This window comes from Artibeus jamaicensis, unplaced genomic scaffold (assembly GCF_021234435.1).
Source record: "Artibeus jamaicensis isolate MK-2021 breed Jamaican fruit bat unplaced genomic scaffold, CSHL_Jam_final scaffold_847, whole genome shotgun sequence".
Classification (NCBI taxonomy): Eukaryota; Metazoa; Chordata; class Mammalia; order Chiroptera; family Phyllostomidae; genus Artibeus; species Artibeus jamaicensis.
Genome location: NW_026522057.1, coordinates 28,425,320 through 28,446,610, shown reverse-complemented (window position 1 = coordinate 28,446,610; position 21,291 = coordinate 28,425,320). Strand labels below are relative to the sequence as shown.

The 21,291-nt window shown below is 46.2% G+C and overlaps 1 protein-coding gene across 2 annotated transcripts in view; it reads left to right on the top strand.

Annotated features, from left to right (window-relative positions):
* The window catches only part of LOC119055913 (calmodulin-binding transcription activator 1-like), a 78,592-nt gene extending 63,768 nt beyond the window's left edge, over positions 1 to 14,824 (top strand). For both annotated transcript variants that reach the window (XM_037154212.2, XM_037154211.2), the window contains exon 4: positions 14,542 to 14,824. In XM_037154212.2, coding sequence (XP_037010107.1) covers positions 14,542 to 14,550 — 9 coding nt within the window. In that variant the 3' untranslated portion in view covers positions 14,551 to 14,824. The remainder of the gene's footprint in view (positions 1 to 14,541) is intronic.
* The last annotated feature ends 6,467 nt before the right edge of the window (positions 14,825 to 21,291 follow it).

Genomic DNA, 21,291 nt, shown 5'->3' with positions numbered 1-21,291 from the left:
AAGAAAAACAGCCATTAAGCAGATAATCATACAAACAGGTAGGCATTTATGAATCATACAAAGGGCTGTGAAGGATAGGGGCTGCTCTGAGAGAGCAGATGAAGAGCCAGATGAAGAGACACGGGGTGAGGTCTGGGAGGGCCCCCAGTGCAAGAGCCCCTGTCCCGTGGAGTCGGGGTGTGTCACCTTCCCTGTGCGGACGTGCTCTCCAACCTGGCGGTTCTCTGAACCCAGTGCTGTTGCGATTTTGTGGAGGCTTCCTTAGGATCAGTTATTAGCTCCATTTCTAGCCCTTCTCCCCTTTTGGAGAGTGGGAGGCAGGGCTGAAAATTCCATTGTTCTGATCATGATTTGGTCTTTCCAGTGAAAGACCTCTGGTCACAGCGGCCCTCAGGGAGCCCACCCAGAGTCAGCTCATTAGAACCAGAGATGTGCCCAGTGCTTTTGTTGCTTAGGAGTCCACAGGGGTTTTCGGAGCCCCGCGTCAGAGACTGGTCCAGAGACCAGGCACTGGAACAAAAGATGCTCTGGTTATTTGGGAAGTCACAAAGGGTTTTAGGGGCTCTGTGGCAGGAACCAGGGCTGGAGACCTGTATACAGGGTCTGGTACAAACAACACCCCTTGTTTATGACAAAAATCTTCTATTACAAAGTGATAAGCATGTCATTCTGTAGCATCAGAGTATCAAACTCAAGCACACCATAGGACATTGTAGGTGAAATGTTGAAATTAAAACTATAAATTATTATACCCATGTTAGTACCCTACCAACCACACTCAAAAGCCTTACTTCTGCCAGACTGTATATTTTCTTATATCATAGAGGGTGTAAAACTATCAGTTGTGGATGAAGACATATTGTAGGCAGGTCTGCATATTGTAGGGGGATTGATACTGATATCCCCAATTAAAACTTTCATTATATTTGCTCTTAAAGGATTTAATTATTCAATTATATTTTGAATTCTTTGAGGTAGCTTAGTTTCATGGTATTAAGTTTTGTTCACTGTATTTCTCAGTTGTATTAATATAATTTATACATCTATTCCTTTGGGGCACTGAGAGGTGACTGTTTTTAGTAATTTTAAAATCAAATTGGAATTACATATTGATTTACATACCGAAGCTCTTTTACACCCTGTCTTTCTTAGACGCCGTGTTGCCTGAAGGTGGTGGTGCTGGAGGATCACTGCAGGGAGACCAGTGCAGCTGCAGAGCGACCGCAGTTTGAGCAAGTGACGTTTACAGTTGCGCTGCTTGCACTTGCTCTCCTGGTCTGTTAACTGGGCCCATCCCACAGTGTTCCATGTTCTTGCTAGGTTGAGCCTCATGAAGATCTTGTTTGCTTGCATTCACACAACTCCTTCTTCTCATTTAGCCGAGTCTTGCATTTTTTTTGCAGATTCTGGTGCCACATAAAACTTCATCATGGCTTGAGAGCTAATGTCTCCTGACTGCTGAGTGCAGGGCCTTCTTTGCTGAAAAGAACTTGAGTCAGATGTTGTAGGACTGTACACTCACAGGTGGAAGTGGCTTATGTTGGAAGAACTTCCTCTTAATGAGGAAAAGGGAACACACAAAATCACCTATATCCTTTTGTCACAGGTAGTCTGCCCCCCATAGAAATTGCTTTATTATATTTTCCGTAGAAAGGTATATAAACATTTAATTATAAAAGTAATAAATGGTCGTTGGAAAATGCTAATAACATAGAAGTGTAGAGATTAAAATTTAAAGCTTTTTCTTAAAATTGTACACTCTAGGGTGTAACCATAGTCAATAATGATTTGATTTGAATCCTTCCCTGGACTTAAAAAAAATGCCTATGTTAAATAAAAAGCATACGTAAATTGCACGTGTGTATGTATGTATGTATGTATGTAAATATGTGTACACGTACTTGTAGATGTGTGTGAGCGCGCTGCCCCAACACACTATTTCTCTCCTGTACCACAGTCTGTTGTGGCCACTTAAAAATATATTTGTTTGTTTATTAGAGAGGAGAAGGGAGGGAGAAAGAGGGAGAGAAATATCAATTGGTTATCCCTCGCATGCCCCCAACCTGTGACCTGGCCTGCAACCCAGGGTTTGCAGGACAACACTCCATGCCACTGAGGGCTCCGGCCAGGGCTGTTGGGGTCACTTCCCATGCCTGTGCACATTCGTGGGTATGGATGTACGTAATTTTAGAGCATGGATATTCTGTAAAAAATTTAAATCATTCTTTATTGATTGCCCAGTATTTTGCTCTTAGGATCAGCGAGGCCCTTGCCATTCTTTTCGTGTGTTTTTGCACACGCCTCCAGTTACTGTCGTCGAGGAGAGCCCTGCCGGTGGAGTTGCTTGTTAGAGTGTGAACGTTTGCACTTTGTCTCGTGGAAGGTCACCCCAGCTTGTATTCCTGACAGCCACGTGGGAGACCGCCCATCTCCCCACACCCTAGCGACACGGGGCTCTGGTGCGTTGTGAAATCTTTCTCCATTGACTGTGTTAAAGTCAGTGTCGTCTTTTACGTGCATTTCTCTGTGTGTCCTGAGACGTGGCGTGGGGGCCACTTGCATTACTTTTTTGAATCATCATTTCATTCTTTCGCCCTTTTTTCTAATAAGTGCTTCATCCATTTTCTTTGATTTTTGTTTTTCTTTAAAAAATTTTAAAAAGTTTATTTATTAATTTTAGAGGTAAAGGAAGGGGGAAGAAAAACATCCAGTGGTTGCCTCCTGTATGTGACCCTACTGGGAATGGGACCCGCAACCTTTTGGTGTCAGGACGACACTGCAACCAACCGAGCCGTGCTGGTCAGGGCATGTTTTTTCCTTAAAAAAATATATGTTTTATTTATAGAGGGGAAGGGAGGGAAAAAGAGAGGGAAAGAAACATCAGTGTGTGGTTGCCTCTTGCTTGCCCCCAACTGGGGGTCTGGCCTGCAAACCAGGCATGTGCCCTGACTGGGAATTGAACCGGTAACCCTTTGATTTGCAGGTCGGCGCTCAGTTTCTTAGGGTGTCATCCCAGTGTGTCAAAGTTCTGTGTTCCATCCCAGGCCAGGGCACATATAAGTAGCAACCAGTGAATGCATAAATAAGTGGAACAACAAATTGATTCTTCTCTCTCTCTCTCTCCCCCCCACTCCCTTCCTTCCTCTCTAAAGTCACTGAGTGGGAAAAAAATGTATGCCTAGTTTTTTCCTGGCTAGTCCACCTATATTTTAATCTTAATTTTTAAACACATTATGTGCTTCTGGCAGACCTCTGAGTCATGCCACCCAACTTCGAATGTTTCTGGCCTTGATAGCGTACCTAGGAAAGTCTTTCCTACCAGTTACTAAACATTCTCCCCAGATTTTCTTTTCTGTTTCGAATTTTTATCCTTAGGTGTCTGATACAGATAAAGCATTTTTATATATAACGGTGTATATATATGTGTGTATATATACAAACATGCATATATAATAAGCATATAATATATATAACAATGAGCATATATATATATATACATGCAAGGTGAGACAGAGCTCTGATTTCCAGCCCCTTTGCCTTCCTCTGTTAGATGCTTACTATTGAATTATTTATCCTTTCTACTGATTTGAAGTGTCGTCTTTACCTGTGCTTTATCTGGCTGTTCTCATTCATTGACCTGTTTGTTTGGCGCCTGTGTCAGTACCTCACTGTTTTTTCTATCTTTGTACACACTGGGTTGTGTCTGTCAGTCTGTCGTGGTGAAGAGAAACTGCTGTTCCTTTTCTATTAAGTGTCTATCAGACGGAGTGTGATTTCATAGTAGAGATTCATTTGTTTCTATAAATGATCTCTTAGTAGTTTTTATCAATTGAGACCACATTTTTTTTTTCCTTTGGCAGCAGAAGTTGTGGGTTGGTGAAGAAAATGAATTAAAGCAACTCTTCTTGGGACTGAAAATTGAGTTGTTATAATCTGCATCCTTCACTTCTCTAGCATTGTTTCCTAGCTTTTCTCACGTCTGAGAACACCTCAAACCTAAAACTACTTATAGGGTGCACAGCGTTAGTGGGTGAGTGCCGTACAGGTCAGAGACTGCTGGTCAGCAGTCTGGGCAGCCCCGCCCCTTTGCAGAGCACAAGGGCTGACCCTGCAGAACGCAGGTGCATGTTGTCTCCTGCACATCGTGGGGGACACGTTTGGGAAGTGCCGGTCTGGTTGGAGCACCCCAGCTCTAACTGTTCCCCTTTATAGGGCATTGTAGCTTGGTCTGGAGTCCACATTTAAGTTAGAGTTCTTTTTCTTTTAAATTTTATAACTGTGCTAAAATATACATAACATAAAACTTTCCATTTTAACCATTTTAAGTTTACAGTTCTTTGGTATTAAATACATTTATTGTTGCGCAGTTATCATCACCATCTCTCTCCTGTACTCTCCTTGTCTTGGCCGGAGGGAAGCTCTGTCCCCATTAGACACTCCCGCCCCATTCCCTGCTCCCCCAGGCCCTGGCAGCCTGTAGTCTACTGTCTGTCTGTCTGAGTTTTTCTGCTCTGTGTGTCCTCTTGGGACTGGCTCATTTCCCTTAGCATGATGTCCTCAGGGTTCATCCATGGTGTAGCATGTGCCAGAATTGCCTGCCTTTTTTAAGGCTGAGTGATATTTCATCAAGCATGTGCTACACTTTGTCCATTTATCCATCGATGACACCTGAGGTGCTTCCACCTCTGGGTTTTGTGGCTAAAGTTGCCGGGGAGCTGGTTGTTCGAATCTGAGGGCCCGTCTCCTTGTGAGGGTTGTTTTCCCTCCATTTTCTCACCTGGTAGTCAAACACTCCAGTCTGAACGTGGCTTCCATTATTCTGCTGAAACCTCCTTTTTAGCTCACCAGTAATCTCAGAGCCGTTAAATATAAGGAGTATTTTTCAGTGCTTATTTTATTTGCTGTTTCAAGTGTTATCTAAGCCAGTTGACCACGCCTTTCTCCTTGGCCCCTGGTTTTTCTCCCTCATGCTTGATGTCCTCTGCCTGGCATCTAAGAGGAGCGTCTTGTCAGGGCTTGAGACTAGACCTTCCGCTCTGTCGTGGGGATATTTCTCAGGAATCAGACCGAGGCCCTTCACTTCGAAAGTTGTTTTGAGCTCAGCACTCTGCTGAACACGGCAGCAGCGCTGCCTGCCTGGCACGTGGAAGGTCCAACCTGCGCCCCTCGCAGCGGCCTGCAGTGGAGCCTACGAGCTTCCTCTCTGTCTTTGTCCCCATGAAGGGTGCTCACTCCCAGGGCCCCGAGTCAGCCCTGGCGGGTAGTGTTAAATCGGCTTTTACACTTAGAATAGCTTTGGAGTCACAGGAAATTGCTGGAACATTACAGTTCTTGTGAACCCACACCCAGTCTCCCCGCCAGTGCTGCTGTGGTGCGTTTGTCCCGGCCAGTCAGCCAGCGCCAACGTGCTATCACGAAGCTCAGGTTATTTGGGTTCCTCGGTTTTGCCCAGTGTCCTGTTCTGTCCCAGGACCCCATCCAGGATGTCACGTTACATTTAGTCGTCACGTCTCCTTAGGCTGTTCTGGACTGTGGCAGTTTCTCAGACTGGCTTTGGGGGTCTCCTGACTATTGTCCCTGCTCTGCTTTTGTTCGGTCCCCTCCGAGCCCAGTCTCCGCTCAGATGCCAGAGTGGTCTTTCAAAGATGCCAGTTGGATTTTGGTGCCCCCTTTCCTGAACCTTTGAATGATTTCCTGTTGTACTTGATGCCATGTAAACTTCTTATTGTGGCGCACAGGGCTTGGGTACTCTTGTCTGTCACCCTCCAGCCTCCTGCCCTGCCCCTCCCCCCTGGTTCCCTGGTCCAGCCCCTGGTTTCTTCCCCCTCAGTTCGCTCTACACTCTCAGCCCTAATTGCCCTGTTGCCTTTGACATGCCATTTCTTCTGCTTAGAAGATGGTCACCCTCCACCTTGCCACCACTGAGGTCTCAGCTAACTTGGTGTTTTCTGGCAAATTTCTCCATCCCCAACGGTGTCAGTGAGGCCCCCTTGCTGTGTTTCCATGGTATCGTATACATCTCTTTCACTGTTCACAGGGCCTACTCGACCTGCCCTGTCTGAACCCTCCCCTCCCGGGCTCGAATAGACGAGGCTGACCCTCTCTGCTCTTTCCGGTGCAGAGCCTGCGCAGAGTCTGTTCAGAGTTGGGTGCTCAGTAAATATTTGTGGATGAATGATTTGTTTTTTCTTTAAGTACATTTTATTGATTATGCTATTACACTTTTCCCAATTTCTCCCTCTTTATCCCCCCTCTGCCCTGCACCCCCCAACCTTCCAGCATTCCCCACTTTAGTTCATGTCAGTGGGTTGTACCTAAAAGTCCTTTGAGCTCTCTGTTTACTATACCATTTTTGACGTCTCCCTGTCTGTTTTCTACCTACCAATTATGCTTCTTCCTGTACCTTTTCCCCTGTTCTGCCTTTCCCCCTCCCCACTGATAACCCTCCATGTGATCTCCATTTCTCTGATTCTGTTCCAGTTCTAGTTTTTTCCTTAGTTTTTGTTTGCATTGTTTGTCTTTTCTTTTAGATTCATTTGTTGATAGTTGTGAGTTAGTTGTCATTTTACTGTTCATAGTTTTGATCTTTTTTTTCTTAGATAAGTCCCTTTAACATTTCATATAGTAAGGGGTTGGTGGTGATGAACTCCTTTAACTTGACCTTATCTGAGAAGCGCTTTATCTGCCCTTCCATTCTAAATGATAGCTTTCCTGGATAGAGTCGTCTTGAATGTAGGTCCTTGCCTTTCATGATTCAAATACTTCTTCCCAGCCCCTTCTTGCCTGCAAGGTTTCTTTAGAGAAATCAGCTGATAGTCTTATGGGAATTCCTCTGTAGGTAACTCTTTCCTTTCCTCTTGCTGCTTTTAAGATTCTCTCTTCTTTAATCTTGGGTAACTTATGATGTGCCTTGGTGTGTTCCTCCTTGGGTCCAACTTCTTTGGGACTTTCTGAGCTTCCTGGACTCCCTGAAAGTCTTTTTTCCTTTGCCAGATTGGGGAAGTTCTCCTTCATTATTTTTTCAAGTAAGTTTTCAATTTCTTGCTCTTCCTCTTCTCTTTCTGGCACCCTTGTGATTTTGATTTTGGAATGTTTAAAGTTGTCCCAGATGTTCCTAAGCCTGTCCTTATTTTTTTGAATTCTTGTTTCTTCATTCTGTTATGGTTGAATGTTTCTTCCTTCTCCAAATTGTTGATTTGAGTAACAGTTTACTTCCCTTCACTGTTGGTTCCCTGCATGTTTTTATTTCACTTTGTATAGCCTTCACTTCTTTATTTTGTGGTTGTACTCAATCATTTCAGTGAGCATCCTGATTACCAGTGTTTTGAACTCTGCATATGACAGGTTGGCTTTCTCTTCCTCAGCTGTTTTTCTAGAGTTTTGATCTGTTCTCTCATTTGGGTCATAGTTCTTTGTCTCAGTGCACCTGTTACATTGTAAGGGGTGGAGCCTTAGGTGTTCACTAGGGCGGGGCGCCCACTTTGCTGCGTTGTGTCTCTGTCTGTGGGAGGGGTCAGAGAGGGAATAGTGTCACTTGCTGTGCTCTTGCCCCACTTCCAGTCACCTCCCCTGCTACCTGCAAGGGAATTGCTCCCTTCCGGTGCTGATTCCTGGGTTGGTGGGTTTGTGTACATTCTAGGACCCCATGACTCCCTCCAACAGACTCTCCTATGACATGGAGTTTCTTCCACCACCACAATCTCCACAGGTTTTTACAGCTAGAGGTTCTGAGGCTTTATTTCTCCACGCTGGACCCCTGGGTTGCGCAGTCTGTCTCGCTCTCCAGTTGTTCCTCCCAGATTATCTGCACATGAATGTGGGACCACCCTGGCCGCCAGGTGCCACCTTGCTGCATATCCTCTTTGTTCCGGCTGCCCATCTCTGCCCCTCCTGTTGGTCTAGATGAATATTTCTTCTTTAACTCCTTGGGTGTCAGACTTCATACAGTTTAATGTCCTGGTAGTTTTGGTTATTTGTTTTTAAATTGGTGGTTGTCCTTCTTTTGGCTGTGAGAGGAAGTAAAACATATTTACCTACGCCTCTGTCTTGGCCGGAAATCTGAATTTATCTCTTAATTAAAGTAGCAGAACTGCAGAATGGGAAAGTCCTACTTTTCCTTCTTTGCATACAAATATGCAAATAAGTCCTTGTCTTTATTTCTATTGTTCTACTGATTTAAATCCCACATGTATCCTTTTAAATGTGTTTTGTATGTGATAGGCACAGCACTGAGTCTTTAAAGTGTGTCTCCCCCTTGAGGACCTACCTGTTCACTCGTCCCTCGTCCTCCCCCCACGTGCTGGAGCTCCTTGTGTGGAGCGTGGGTACTGCGTATGTCTCGAACTTAACCTTTGTTCATCTGCAAAAACAGGGGCAGCGGTACCCTGCTTGTGAAGCTTGGGAAGAATCAGATGAGAAAAACGCGAGCTGATCAGCATTGCAGTCGTGGTAACTGGAGCTGATGGTTATTGCTTTGTAGGTCCTAAGTACCAGGCTAAGCCGTGTTTATCGCTTATTTTCATTAATTTCCTTGCCTCCCCTGTGAGGTAGGGATGTTGTTGTCTTCATGCTATCAGCGAAGAAAGTGAGTCTTAGTTCAGAAGTTAAGTAATTTGTTCAAGGTTGTAGAAGTAGGAAGCGGCAGTGCCGTTACCTCAACCAGGATGTCTGGGCTCCCCTGTAACGCCCGGAGAGGGCCCCGCTTTCCTGTGTAGCCGCGCTGCCTGTCCGCGCAGCTTTGTTCTTTCGGGTGCTAAAGACTTTCTAGGCACATGTCGGCATTTAAAAATTTTCTTGATAGTCTTGGGAAGGAGGACCGCATACAGCTCTCACCAGCTGGAACCTGTTCCTACTTTCCACCTTAGTGGCTGTGCCAGCTGTGACGGGGACGGAAGGAGGCCTGTGCTGCGGGGCCAGGGCGGGGCCGGACGCGCCTGCGCAGTTTTCTTACCGCGAGAGTTGTGGGCTCCGCGGGAGTTGCCGGGAAGGCCGGTGGTGCGGCTGCTCTCTCGATGCGCTGACCGTGCTCCTGTAGGGTAGGGCTCGGCGACCATTTCTGCGGATGACTTGGCCTGAACAGGGGCGCTCAGTCAGCCTGAAGTCTGAGAATCAGCGAATAGAGGTGACGGGAAGGGGAGGAACGTCGACGCCCGGCGGCGTGAGCGCGTTGCGTGAGCGCGGTGAGCGGGCTTGGAGGCCCCCAGGACAGGAGGAAAGTCTGACCCAGCCCGCCTGTGTCCCTCGTGTGCCGTTTCCTACAAATCGGTGTTTGGGAGACGTTGGCACATGTTCTGTTAATCTTTTCCCTAGTGAGATAGTGCCAGAAAGGAGTGGGGAGTTGGCTGGGACACAGTCGGCTTAATACATACAAGTCTGACAGAAAACTTAAGGATTTTGATGGATTTAAATGTCACTTGCAAATCTAGGCCCATGTCGGAAGTTGATTTCAAATAGTCTCTTCTTAGAGAAGCTGCGTCAGATTTCCCTGATTTTCGATTTAGAAAATATGGTAATTTCAGGTTTGTGGATAATGTGAAAGTTAGTGATCAGTTTTAAACAAATTAATCATACAATATTTACGTATTTATTCATTTCCAACAAGGAGGATTCTTTTACATCACCTACCCAGAGGACCAGCAGCAGACAGCCAGTTCCAGAGTGGGGTTGCTGGCTCAGGGAAGGTGTCTCTCCCAGGGCTCAGCTTCCTCTGCGCGGGGCCCTAGGGAGAGGCCAAGCCCCACTCGTGCCTGCCTCCCAGCCCTTAAACAGCTTTTTTGATGTACAGTTGGCACCTAATAAATCGCAAATACTTAAAGCGAATGGTTGACAAGTGTGCACACGCACACACCACACAGCCGTCACCTTCCACCCCAGTGAACATTTTCATCACTCTGAAAGTTCCCTGGTGCTCTGTGCCTCCCTTCTTTATCACTTTGTGGTATCTTTGATGATATCAGGAAAAAAATTCCATTGTCGAGGATAAAGTACTAGGTGGCAGGTTATTTAATTTGTAGTGTCAGCTTTTGTTTTCTTTCTGAGGGCTGGAGTGGAAACAATGTGATGATTGTAGGTGTACATCACCGGATCATTTACAGAGTGTGTGAGAAACAAATAGGGCAGACTGTTTGAAAAGCTCAACACAGGAAGTCTCTTTTCAGAAAGGTCCACAAATAGGGTGGCTCCTCATGGGGCAGGGGAAGAGGAAGGAGGGAGTGTACCAGGGGTAGGAGCCACAAACTTGAAAAGATCAAATGCTTTTGTCTTGGCTGTTCTGTATGTGGTATTTCTCACATCAGTTCTAACCTGGAAGGAAAATAGCTATTTAATCCTCCCTTAACTCAGGGATGGACTTTGCTCAAGTGCATTTATTCTAGGCAATTGTCTGTTCTATTGGATGACATGTTGACGATTTGCTTACTGATTGATATTTATAATTTATAGATTAATTTTTTTGTTCCATCCCTGGGTAGAGAATTTTTGAGTTTATTTGAGCCCAACTGACGACAGTTGCTGGGATGCAAAACCTCATTGGATTGAGGAAATGCTCCAGAGAGCGGCAGTTTGCACCTTATTTTTTACATTGGAAAAGTGTCCGCAACCTTTTTGGCACCAGGGACCAATTTGCTCACTCACCTGCTGCTCACCTCCTGCTGTGCGTCCTGGTTCCTTACAGGCCATGAGCCCAGTGCCAGTCTGATGCCCAGGGGTCGGGGACCCCTGCATTAGAACCAAAGGAGAAGATGCAGGGGGGTTGTGTGAAATCCACTGGTGATCATTAGGGAGGTGGGACAGAGCAAAGGGGGGCTATCTCTGGGATTGGGTAAAAAGTTAAATGAATAGACACGTACTGTATTTTACATTGATGAGTACAGGATAGTTAACAGTTAACCGTGAACATAGTGAGGTGTTTTGTGGGCCTTGCTCACAAAGGCAAAGAAGTTACCTTGACATTCTGAAGGCATGTTATCACAGATACCAAAAAATAGCAGACAGGTTTGTTAAGTAAAGATTGACGTTTGTCAAGGAATCTACTGTCCTCTGGCATGACTACCTGCCATGACTTGATTTTAATTAGGAATTAAAAAAAAATAATTTCCTGATTTTTAGAGCAAGAGAGAAAGAGAGGAAGGAGGGATGGGGAGGAGAGAGAGAGAAACATCGATTTTCTGTTCTACTTACTTATGCATCCATTGGTTGCTTCTTGCGTGTGCCCTGCCCCGAGCTGCCATGGTTTCGAGTTAGGACGTTTTCATTTCAGACCATCTGTGTGGTTACTTCTGGTCTCTGCGTTTGTGAGGCCATGATGCAGGCTGCCCCTGAGCTTGTCTGGTTTGGTGTGTGGCCCCTTTTTCCGTCCAAGCCTGTACTAAGTTTTTGGCTGGACATTTCTCTCTGAATACATCAGCTGATGTTAGTTTCTGCTGCAGAAAGCATTGTGTTGTTGAGTTAGTAGCCATTCTGTAAAGAATTGGTAAAATATATACAGTGATTGGCATGGGTTCCTTCAGCTGTCTTCTAGCTTCTCTGGCTTTCTCAATCTTCTAGGCTCTTTGTGTTCATTTCTTTCTAGTTCTTTCAAAACAAAACTAGGGAGTTTTGTTTTGAAATGGATATGCTTGTGGTGAAAATGGCAGCACTTCTGTTGTGATAGAACCCTGTTAGAAATGGTGTTCCTCGTTCTGTGTCTGTTTAGTTGGGAAGTGAACCAATTAATTCTCTGTGCTTATAAGTGCTGGTTGGTCCTTGGCACCAAAAATAATTTAACACAGAGAAGTGGAGTGTGTTGGAAAACATTTATGCAAAAGTTGCCCTGACATTGAGAGCTTCATATGGGTGAGAATTTCCCTAGAAATGTATTTTTTTGACTCTTGGCTGAACTCTGATGACTTTTGAGGGTCTGGTGAAAGTGACACTTGGGGTATTCCTCACTTCAGGGACGCCGGCGTGGTGTCCAGTTTCCTGGTTAGACCGTGGCAAGCTCGTGTGCTTGTAATGCACATGAACGTTGAGGGGTTAGTAGGGTTCTGGGTGCCTGCCGTGTAATTCAGTGTCTGGCCATCGTTTCGGAAGGGGACTCTCGTGCAGTGGACTGCCCTTCTCTTTCCCTTGATGTAAAAACGCCGGTGCTACCTGGTAGGGACTTGGTTCAGGTTGAAGAAACCCCAGTAGTCTCCGCGTGCACAGTGTTCATCAGGTCAGCCGTCCGTAGTCCATACCTGGCCCTGGTGGAGCAAAGGGGCTCTGGAGGGGGAAGACGGGCCATAGTGGCCCTCGAGGCACTCTGGCTGGGGCCCAGGAGAACGTTTTGTGTCCAAGTTTTTTGGAAAAAAATACAAAGCTCCTTAGGCCCCACAGCTTCCGGAGTCTGGAGCAGAAATGTCCCTTGAACAGATTTGGGGTGAAGCAGACAGTTGTCATGTTGTGTCTGTGGAGAATGTGTGCGCACCCCAGATGCCTGCCTCAGAGAGGCGGCTCTGGCTGTGGTTCCTGGTCGCAGCTGAGTCAGGTGCTCCCAGGGGCTCTCGGGCCTCCAGGCCTCTCTGCTGCTGGGGACACGGTAAATCCTAGAAGCCTAACTTCCCTCCACCCCAGAGTAAACTCAGCTGGAAAACGCCACTGAAATCCTTCCCAGAGGTTTTTAAATCACCTAAAATTTGGGCTAACATACTTTTGTGAGTTGGGATTTTAGAAATGATTTAGAAGATTTTTGAAAATCTTGTGTGAGTACTCTAGATTCTTGTTTTCAAGAAAAAAAATAGTTAATAAATTCATGTGTCTTAGTAATAAAGGGCTACATAGAGATACTTGATCTGAATACATAGACTTTTTTCTCATTCTTAATAGGAAATTTTTTAGTAAAACAAAACTTGACTAATGTTTTACCGCTGGCTTCTTGCCTTTCCTTACGAAGATGCTGAAGTGGTCCGAATAACAATGCTGCTAAAACAGCATGTGCCTCGTTCTGATGGGGTATTGATTCCTGCTATAGTGTGCGGAATTGCCTGCATGCCTCCCAGCAACAAATACGTATGTGACAGGCTTTATGGGAGATGAGCATTCCGGAGTAATGAAATGCTGGTTTACTTTTCAGTAGCTATGGAACTTTAAAAAAATCATGTTTTTAGACACAAGGCCTCAAGGCACCAACACACTTGTATCTAGTGCAGGAAACTCTGCAGGTTATTTTTAACAAAACCTAATCAGGGTAAACAGAAACCTGATGTTTATGGGGTTTGTTGACAGGCAAGATCTTGGAGATATTGTGGGCTGGGGTCTGACGTCTCAGGGAAGTGAGTGGTAATGCAATCTTTTGCTGGCAGAGGGTCTTTGTAAAAAAAAGAAAAAGCAGCATCTGAAATGCAAATAAAGAAAAGCACAGTAAAACGAAGTTTGCCTGAATTTATCGATTGCTCTAGGCCACCAGAAAGGATAGATACACTTACTGTTCCTTTTAATAAAATCATTCTGGGCAGTTGTCAGTATTGAAATCTCTAGGTATTTTTGGAATTGCATAGGTATTGTGGGATGAAACGGAACTAGGAAGCTGGAAGGAGAGATGGAACTTCTAAAGTGCGTTTCCGCTAGTTGTGATCCCCTTTACTCTCAAAACGGGGAGCCCTTGTCAACACTGCCTGCTAGGGATTAGGGTGCTGGGATCAGGGAAGGTAGGCGACTAAAGATTATGTCATCATGGTGGCATCCATCCTATTCGCTAGCAAAGTGGGCATGGGAATTAATGTAACTATTAATCGTTATGCTTGCTGTTGCCACAGAGCTGTGTTTGGCATGACTTAGGTGGTTGCTATATGTTGCAAAGCATAATCTTTTTTAGTTTGCTAATGGGAAAGATAAGTAAGTAATAGCATTTGTTGAAGAAATTGAAGCCTAACCTGTCAGATGCTTTTTTTCCCCATATAAGATAGTCCTGGTGTCAAGTTTCTGTTAGTTCCATGTAATTCCAGTAGAACTAGCAAGTGATTTTGCTTAAAATGTGTTCTTGTCCCTGTTCTGTGAGAGTTGATGTGAGAACAGATCTTAATAGATATAGTTACACAGTTTATTTTATCATGTATCACTTTATTGCTGTCTTCTAGAACATTGTTATACTAAATGTTCCAATAATGGAAATTTTATGCAGCTACTTCAAATGAAACAAATTTGCAAAACTCAATTTTGGAACTCATTCCTTGAGCAGAGGAACAAAAACTCACCATGCCGTGACCAGATTCGCTGTCTGGCATGTTGGCGACTTGTCAAGCACTGTTCTTTCCAGAAGTCAGGGTGTGGGGGCCGGTGGAAGTGGCAGTGCTTCTCAATTCACAACTGGGGTGTTTCGCATTTTAATATGATTGAATCGTTAATTTTGCACAAAAATTTTGTTGGTAACAGGTAATTAAAATTTGGTTTGGTACCTAAATAAAATGGCTCTACGTGAGATCAGGGATGACTGTGTTCAATTACCAGGGAGTCTTCTTTTCAAGAACTGCGTTTTAATTTCTCAGAGATGTCAGTTTTATTTACTGGAGCTCCTTTGTTTTGCAGAGATCATGATGCAGCCGCCCTTTTGGATTTCTTTTTAATAATGTGTGACCCTTCACCTTTGATCCCCTGACCTGCATTACCTTGGTAACCATTTCATTTTTTAATTTAATTTCATTTTTTAATTTTGGTGTGCAAGCTGTAACATTTCATCTCTCAAAGTGTAACGCGCTGATTTCCTCAAATAGAGATATCCCTTTGAGCGATAAATTTGCAAAATGCTGTCTTCATTTTCTGTATTAAAATTCATTTCAGTTTTAAAAATAAAATGTAATCTGTGTTTTCATCCTTTTAAAATTTTAGTTTAATGAGTACATTTCCCCATACAGTATATCTGTTTCTATTCATATTTTGCAATAGCTAAATTAACTTGTGGTTCACACAGATCTCTTTCTCACCCCCTTCTTCCTTCTTTCTCTCTCTCTCTCCCCTTCCCCTCACCCCCTCTCCCTCCCTCTCCATCTCTGTCTCCCTCTCCCCCCCACAAATACCCCCCCACCACATACATGGCACCACAACCCCTTTCCTCCCACATGTACACCCTCATTATTGCCACACCCTCCACCTTTTTGCAGATTAACTCCTGTTTCTTTTTAGAAATCATAACAACTTGAGTTTATTACTCTTAGCTGCTACATTCTACAACCTTAGATTATATTTTGTATTCACAAGTATTGTTGGGAGAAAAGGTTTAGCCCTTTAATTCCATGTATATGTATGGGCTAGAAGATAAGAAAGTTGTCTCATTTCTAAAATTCACCTTTCTCCTTTAATATTTTATTTATTTGAGGCATAAGTTAAGAATAAGCAACATTTTACTAACATGATAAAAAATGTCCTTTTGTAACTCTGCTGAAGTCTGGTCAGCTGTGATGGTTCGTGTACCAGATTGCTTTATGCCATATGCTGTTTTAGGACTGTTCTTCAGATGATGCATTTTTTTATTGTAGTCTTCTTTTTAGAAAATTCTTACTCCAAAGCAATCAACCCAAATCTAAAAACGAAAGTCAGTCTTGAGTTTATTCTTTGAACTGGAAAGATATTCCCAAGAAATTATGTTCTTAAAAAAATCATGTGAGCTCTCTCAGCACGGCCCACTGAAGCACAGATTATTTTTTAAGTGTCTCATTATTTTATTGTCTAACATTTAATGCTGATGCTGTAATTGCACACAGCTGAAGCTGCTAAATGAGCACTGAAATGGATGTAAGTCCTTTCTGAGCTTTGTTGATACCTATAAAAGTTTATGTCATTCATTAGAATCACAGATTAAAATTAGTTGTAGTGAGCTGTTCGTTGGTGATGGGAACGCTTACGAACTCTTCTTCAGGCTTTACCAGCTCGTTTTTGTCTGCACTCCTTATGGAGCACAGAAACTCCTTGTTTTTGTCTGTGTAGCTGGGAAACTGCCTTTGGCCTGTCGGGTGTCTTTCCACAGAGTCACAAAGCATCAGCTGCGAAATGCAAATGGGTAAAACATGTTATGATCGTAAAGTCAGAAAGTGCGTGGAGTAAATGTCCCAATAGTTGGGAGCAACTAATTTATCCAAGCTTGCATTTTAAGGTGATTTTTAATGAAAACACTTTCAGTGCTGCGTAGGAATGTTCTCCCTGTCCCATCTTTTATTCGTGCCTCTCGTGGCATGTCCTCCCCCACCCCACCCCCAGGTGCCACGTAGCCTGGGCTGCCTGTTCACAGACTCACGGGCTGGGCGGGCTGGGCAGGCTGGGCGGGCTGGGCGGGTGGCTCCACTCCTCTTGCTCAGGCAGCCCTGAACTTGCCAGAGCCCAAGGGCGAGCCGTCTGGTGGTCCCCAGAGAGTCACAGCTCCCTGTTGGCAGAAGAGGGCCTCGTCCATGTCCCCTGGGCTCCCATGGCATCTAGAGAGAGTCTTATACTTTTACTCAGAAGTCCAGTGGGAGCGGAAGAGACAATAGGTGCAGAGAAAAAGTTTTGTTTTTAATTGTGATGCTTTATTTTGCTTTTAGGTCAATTAGATTTTCTTTAATGTTTTCTGCTTAATACATTTTAAGATAGTTCTTCTAAGACAGTTTGTGTGTGGATGCATTACTTACTATCAGTGATCATTGCCAATGTGATTAGTACTTAGGAATTTTAGTAGGTTTTGGCCACATGTAGTTTTTATAACCAGGATTCAATGAGAAGACCTTAGTGTAAGAACCAAGGGACCTGCTCATTACTAGCAGGGTTTCTGGACAGCCATTGATGTCTTCTAAGTAAGTCACATAAAACTAAAAAACCCAAATTGAAAGACTTCCATGTTGGTATTTGAAACAGTGAATTAGTTGTTTGGCCTCCCCTGCAGGATTCGTGAACCCTTTCGTTGGTTCTGCTTTACTTGTACCAGTGTGAAGTGCAGATATTGTGTGTCTCCGACTTGCTTTCTAGAGTCGTTGGCAGGATAAATAAGACCCTGGTGACGGAGACACGGGGGACTTAGAGGATGTACCTTTGAATTAAAACTGCATCCTGTGGCCAGGTCGGCAGCAGGCCCATTCATCATGCTGAGGGGCAGGGCAGCCAACCCTGTGGGGAAAGGCCGCCTTGGGCCGAATCCCACCTCAGCCCCTTGCAGAGGTTTGACTCAGACAGATTCCCTAACCTCTCTGTGCCTCAGTTTCCTCCTGTTTCAAATGTCTTGCTTCCAGGGCCATGCTGTGTGCTAGGTACTCAGAGCAGGACGGCGTGCAGCGTGGCTGTGGCTGTGGCTGTGGCTGTGGGGTCCCGGCTGGGTCCCGGCTGGGCCCCGTCACCAGCAGAGGCCCAGGCAGGAGGGCGTTCAGTGAACTGGAGTTCTGGGCGGGCACACACGCCTCACACAGAATTAAACTCACAAGACTTTTCCTTTCGTCTTCCTCCATCGCCTCGGAGCCTGGTGTGTGCTTCTAGAGCGAGGAGCTGGTGCCGGAGTTAAATCTGGGCTCCCAACCTTTTGGGAAGAAAAGTTTAGGTGATTAAGAGCTACTTAACCCTTGCTGATATGTGCTTTTGTCTTGGCTGTTTTTGGCTGTGGAGACGCAAGAAAAGAGGCTCCTGGGGGAGACCCAGAGTCAGCACTTACGCTGTCCCTTTTGGCCGATGTAAGCTGACTAGCTTTCAGGGGGGCAGAGTGCATTGAACTGATTAGAGACTTCTGCCCACAGGCCTCAGCGCTTCCCCCACTAGATGGGTGGGAAGGACGTCTGCTGTCCCATGTCCTTCCCGGGGTTTCCATGCGTTCTGGTCACCTGAGTCTGGGAGGGAGGTGGTGTGTGACCTCCATCTGCGCCCGAGAACACTGATGTTCAGGTCCAGCCGGTCAGCCCTCGCAGGTCACACTCCTCGTCAGGCACAGACCTGGGCCCCAGACCAGGCGCTGCCCTTGCTCTGACACCTGCTGCCTGACACTTCCTGGCAAACCCCGTTGCACCCCTGACAAGAAAACAATTCTGCCATCTGGTTACAGGGACCTCAGCTGTGCTCCCTACCACCCTCACTGCCAGCGCCCTGACTCAGTAAGGCCTCTAGCACCCACCGCCACCACCACGCCCTCTAGGAAGGCCCTGCCGTTCATCTGGTACTTGTAGGGACTTCAGTTGTGGCTGCACGTCCAGGTCACTTGTATGGCTTTAGAATGCGGAGCGCCAGCCCCATCCCAGACTCTTCTGAGGCTGCTCAGCAGGGAACCACTGGCCAATTGGTACAGAAGTACAGGAAGTGTACATTGTAAACAAGAGAAAAAGTGAATAATTTGTGTACATGTAGACCTGTGCTTCCAGAACCTGGGCCAGTGCTAATTAATTCTATTACAGGTAACTGCATTGTAACCTGAAGTGGGCCCTTGTGGGCCCGTTTAGTAATTCAGCTGCCCATAGTCAGTACCCTTCCTATGGGGAAAGTCCCAGCCATCTTCCCTGTAGAATGAATATAGTCTCCTGCAAATGGGTGTTTGACCCACACAAAAACCAGGCTGGAAACGAGCCCAGGGCCAAGTGAAGTCAAGGACCACACTTCTCCCTCCTTCACACTTTTACCTTTCTTTTTCCTCCCCCTTGTTAATGAGGTTGCTTTCTCATTTCCTTCCTCTTCCTTGCTTTTCTCATTTTCTGTCTAGCAGATGCTGGTGGGCGCGTATCTGTCATCAGACAGGAAAGTAAATCCTCTAAGGGCCTGGCATATAACAGGTGTTCAGAGGAGCAGTTCTTGATTTGTCTCAGAACTTACCTTCCAAAGGAGTAGGTACTACCCCTCATTAGCCTAAAAATGGTTAGATATGTTTGTGGCTGGCTGTCCTAATCCAGTGGTTTATCGTGGAAGTTGAGGTCTTTCAGCCTCAGCGAGTTAGTTCGAGGACTGCCAGGCAGCAGTCCCCGACAGGACAGAGGGCCAGCAATAGGCCGACGGGACTGTTCTAGGGGCACGTATCTCAGGCTTCCAGAGCCCCTGTGGCACAGTCCACAGAGCTGGGAGGTCTGGGGTCCTGGGCTGGCGCCCTCGTTTTGGTGGTGAAGAACCTGCTCCTGAGGGGCTGCTCAGGCACTGCCTCCTCCATCACATAACCTGGGGGGAGCAGCGTGCAGGCTGTGACACCCCAGTGCCTTGAGAGGGACGGAGCAGTGGTCAGAGTCACCATCCCTCCTGCCCCCTCTCACAGACAAGTTTCCAAGGGCAAGTGGATGCGGCCCCGGGCAGCCGCGAGCCGTGTAGCCCCCACCCAGCAGGTAGGGTCAGTGTGGAGCAGGCACCTGCGAGTCGGTTGCGGTGAGGAGAGCGAGGGCGATCGCATGGGAGGAGGACGCAGGGACGGTTCTGTTCTTCGTCAGTGAAAGCCTGCCCTTCCAGAAAGTGGGAGGGGGCAGCGGCAGCAGGATCGCTGCCCGCTGTGCCCCTGCGAGACGGCACTGGTGGTCCCTGTGCTGCTGTGCCGCACGCCTCAGACTTCCACACCTACCTTTTCTAATTTTTTTTTTTTTACTTCTTACCTGAGGGCATTTTTTCATTGCTTTTAGTGAGAGGGGAAGGGAGAGAGAAACATTGATGCAACAGAGAAGCATCAATTGGTTTCCTCCAATACATGCCCTGACTGGGAATTGAACCCTCAACCTTCTGGTCGTGGGACGATGCTCCAGCCAACTGAGCCACACCGGCCAGGGCCCACACCCATTTTTAGGTGGGTTCAGAAACAGACCACATGCTAGCTAGTCAAGCAGCACACCTGCTTGCCCCGAACTGTGATGTTCAGGCTTTGATCATCCAGCCCTTTCTCACTCCCCTGCGCTGATCCTCCTAAGGATTTTACCCCTTTAGTCCTTCAGTTTCCCAGAGAGAAACCGGGCTGGGGGGTCTCCCTTCTTTTGTCGTCACCAACCACACGAGAGGACTTTCGGGGAGGTCGGCACTCTGGCTGCGGCTGTTTGCTCTGCTTCAGTTTGCTTATGTGGGTGCTCGCATGTAGTAGACGCTCAGCAAACTGACTGCCTGGCATGCTCGTTAGCACAGGTAATTAAGAACAGGAGCTGATAGACCGCATGTATCTGCGCAGAGATATATCTGTAATTAAAGTTTTAATTAAAGAGACACCAGGCCAGGCAGATGGTTCTTATCCCCACTTCCTGTAAACCAGACAGCCACCGCTTTTCCATCCTGCAAACCAGCAAAGTGCAGAGCAAGTAGCTCTTGTGCAGGTGCTCCCGAGGGGAGGGGTGCTCCCCAGGGGAGGGGCGCTTCGTTAACGAGCCGTAATCTGATTTGGGGAGCATTCTGTCTGATGCCAAATATAGGGGTAATCATTGCAGTTTGAAATGGAAATACAATACATCAAAGTTAGGTCCCGACCAAAGCTTTTAAGCCTCAAGTCAAGGGCATTACCATAGGCCAGCTGGTATATCACAAGGCATGTGGTTTTGCTAGATCACAAAAGCTGACAAAGTGTTATTTAGGATCAGCAGCTAAATGCAGTATTCAATTAGAGTGCTAGCCTGAGTTTTCAGGTCTTGCCACCTCATAGCAGTGCAGTGTTGAGAGGGGACGTGTGGCCGCCTAGCTCATGCAGGTCCTTTGTGCTGTCTGTGTCACTGTGACCTTAATGACCCACCAAGTGCAGAATTTGAAAAACAACCACTGCAGGAGATAAGAGAAGAAACATGTTACTTCTCAGACCCTTGCCCCTGTGAGCCACAGCCACTTGTTCTGGCACCTGATGGTGGAGTCCATACCGGTTCACCTTGACCTCTCCCAGGAGGTCCTCCTTAACTCCAGATTTCCTACCCTTCGTAATCACTTACTTAGCTGTGCCCACGATTTGCTGGTATTCAGGGCAGGTAGGCAGTTACGCAACTGATGTGCGTACAAGTTGGTAGTATGTGCTTTTACCACCCACACCTCAGCCGATCGTTCTCCTGGGTGGAGCCGTTGCTGAAGAGGGTGGTTTTCTGTGTCATTGGGAAGCATCTCAGTGTAGAGGGTTAGGAGGTAGTTTCTACTGTGCATAATTAACTCTGGGTGACCCTATCTTCCCCCTTTCTTCGAAAGGAGGGAAGGCTGTTATGTCAAAAAGGGCCCAGGTCACACAGGGACATGAATAAGTATTTTTACTCTAAAGACCTTGTCACAAAAATGGCAGAACCTGGAAGTACTGTAACAACTCTTAATGCCATTGTGAGTCAGAACTCTGTCCCAGCAAAAGCGCCGAGTTCCTGAGAGCTGCGGCTTGCGGAGGGATATGTGGGGAGGACTGGTTGGCAGGAGTATTCT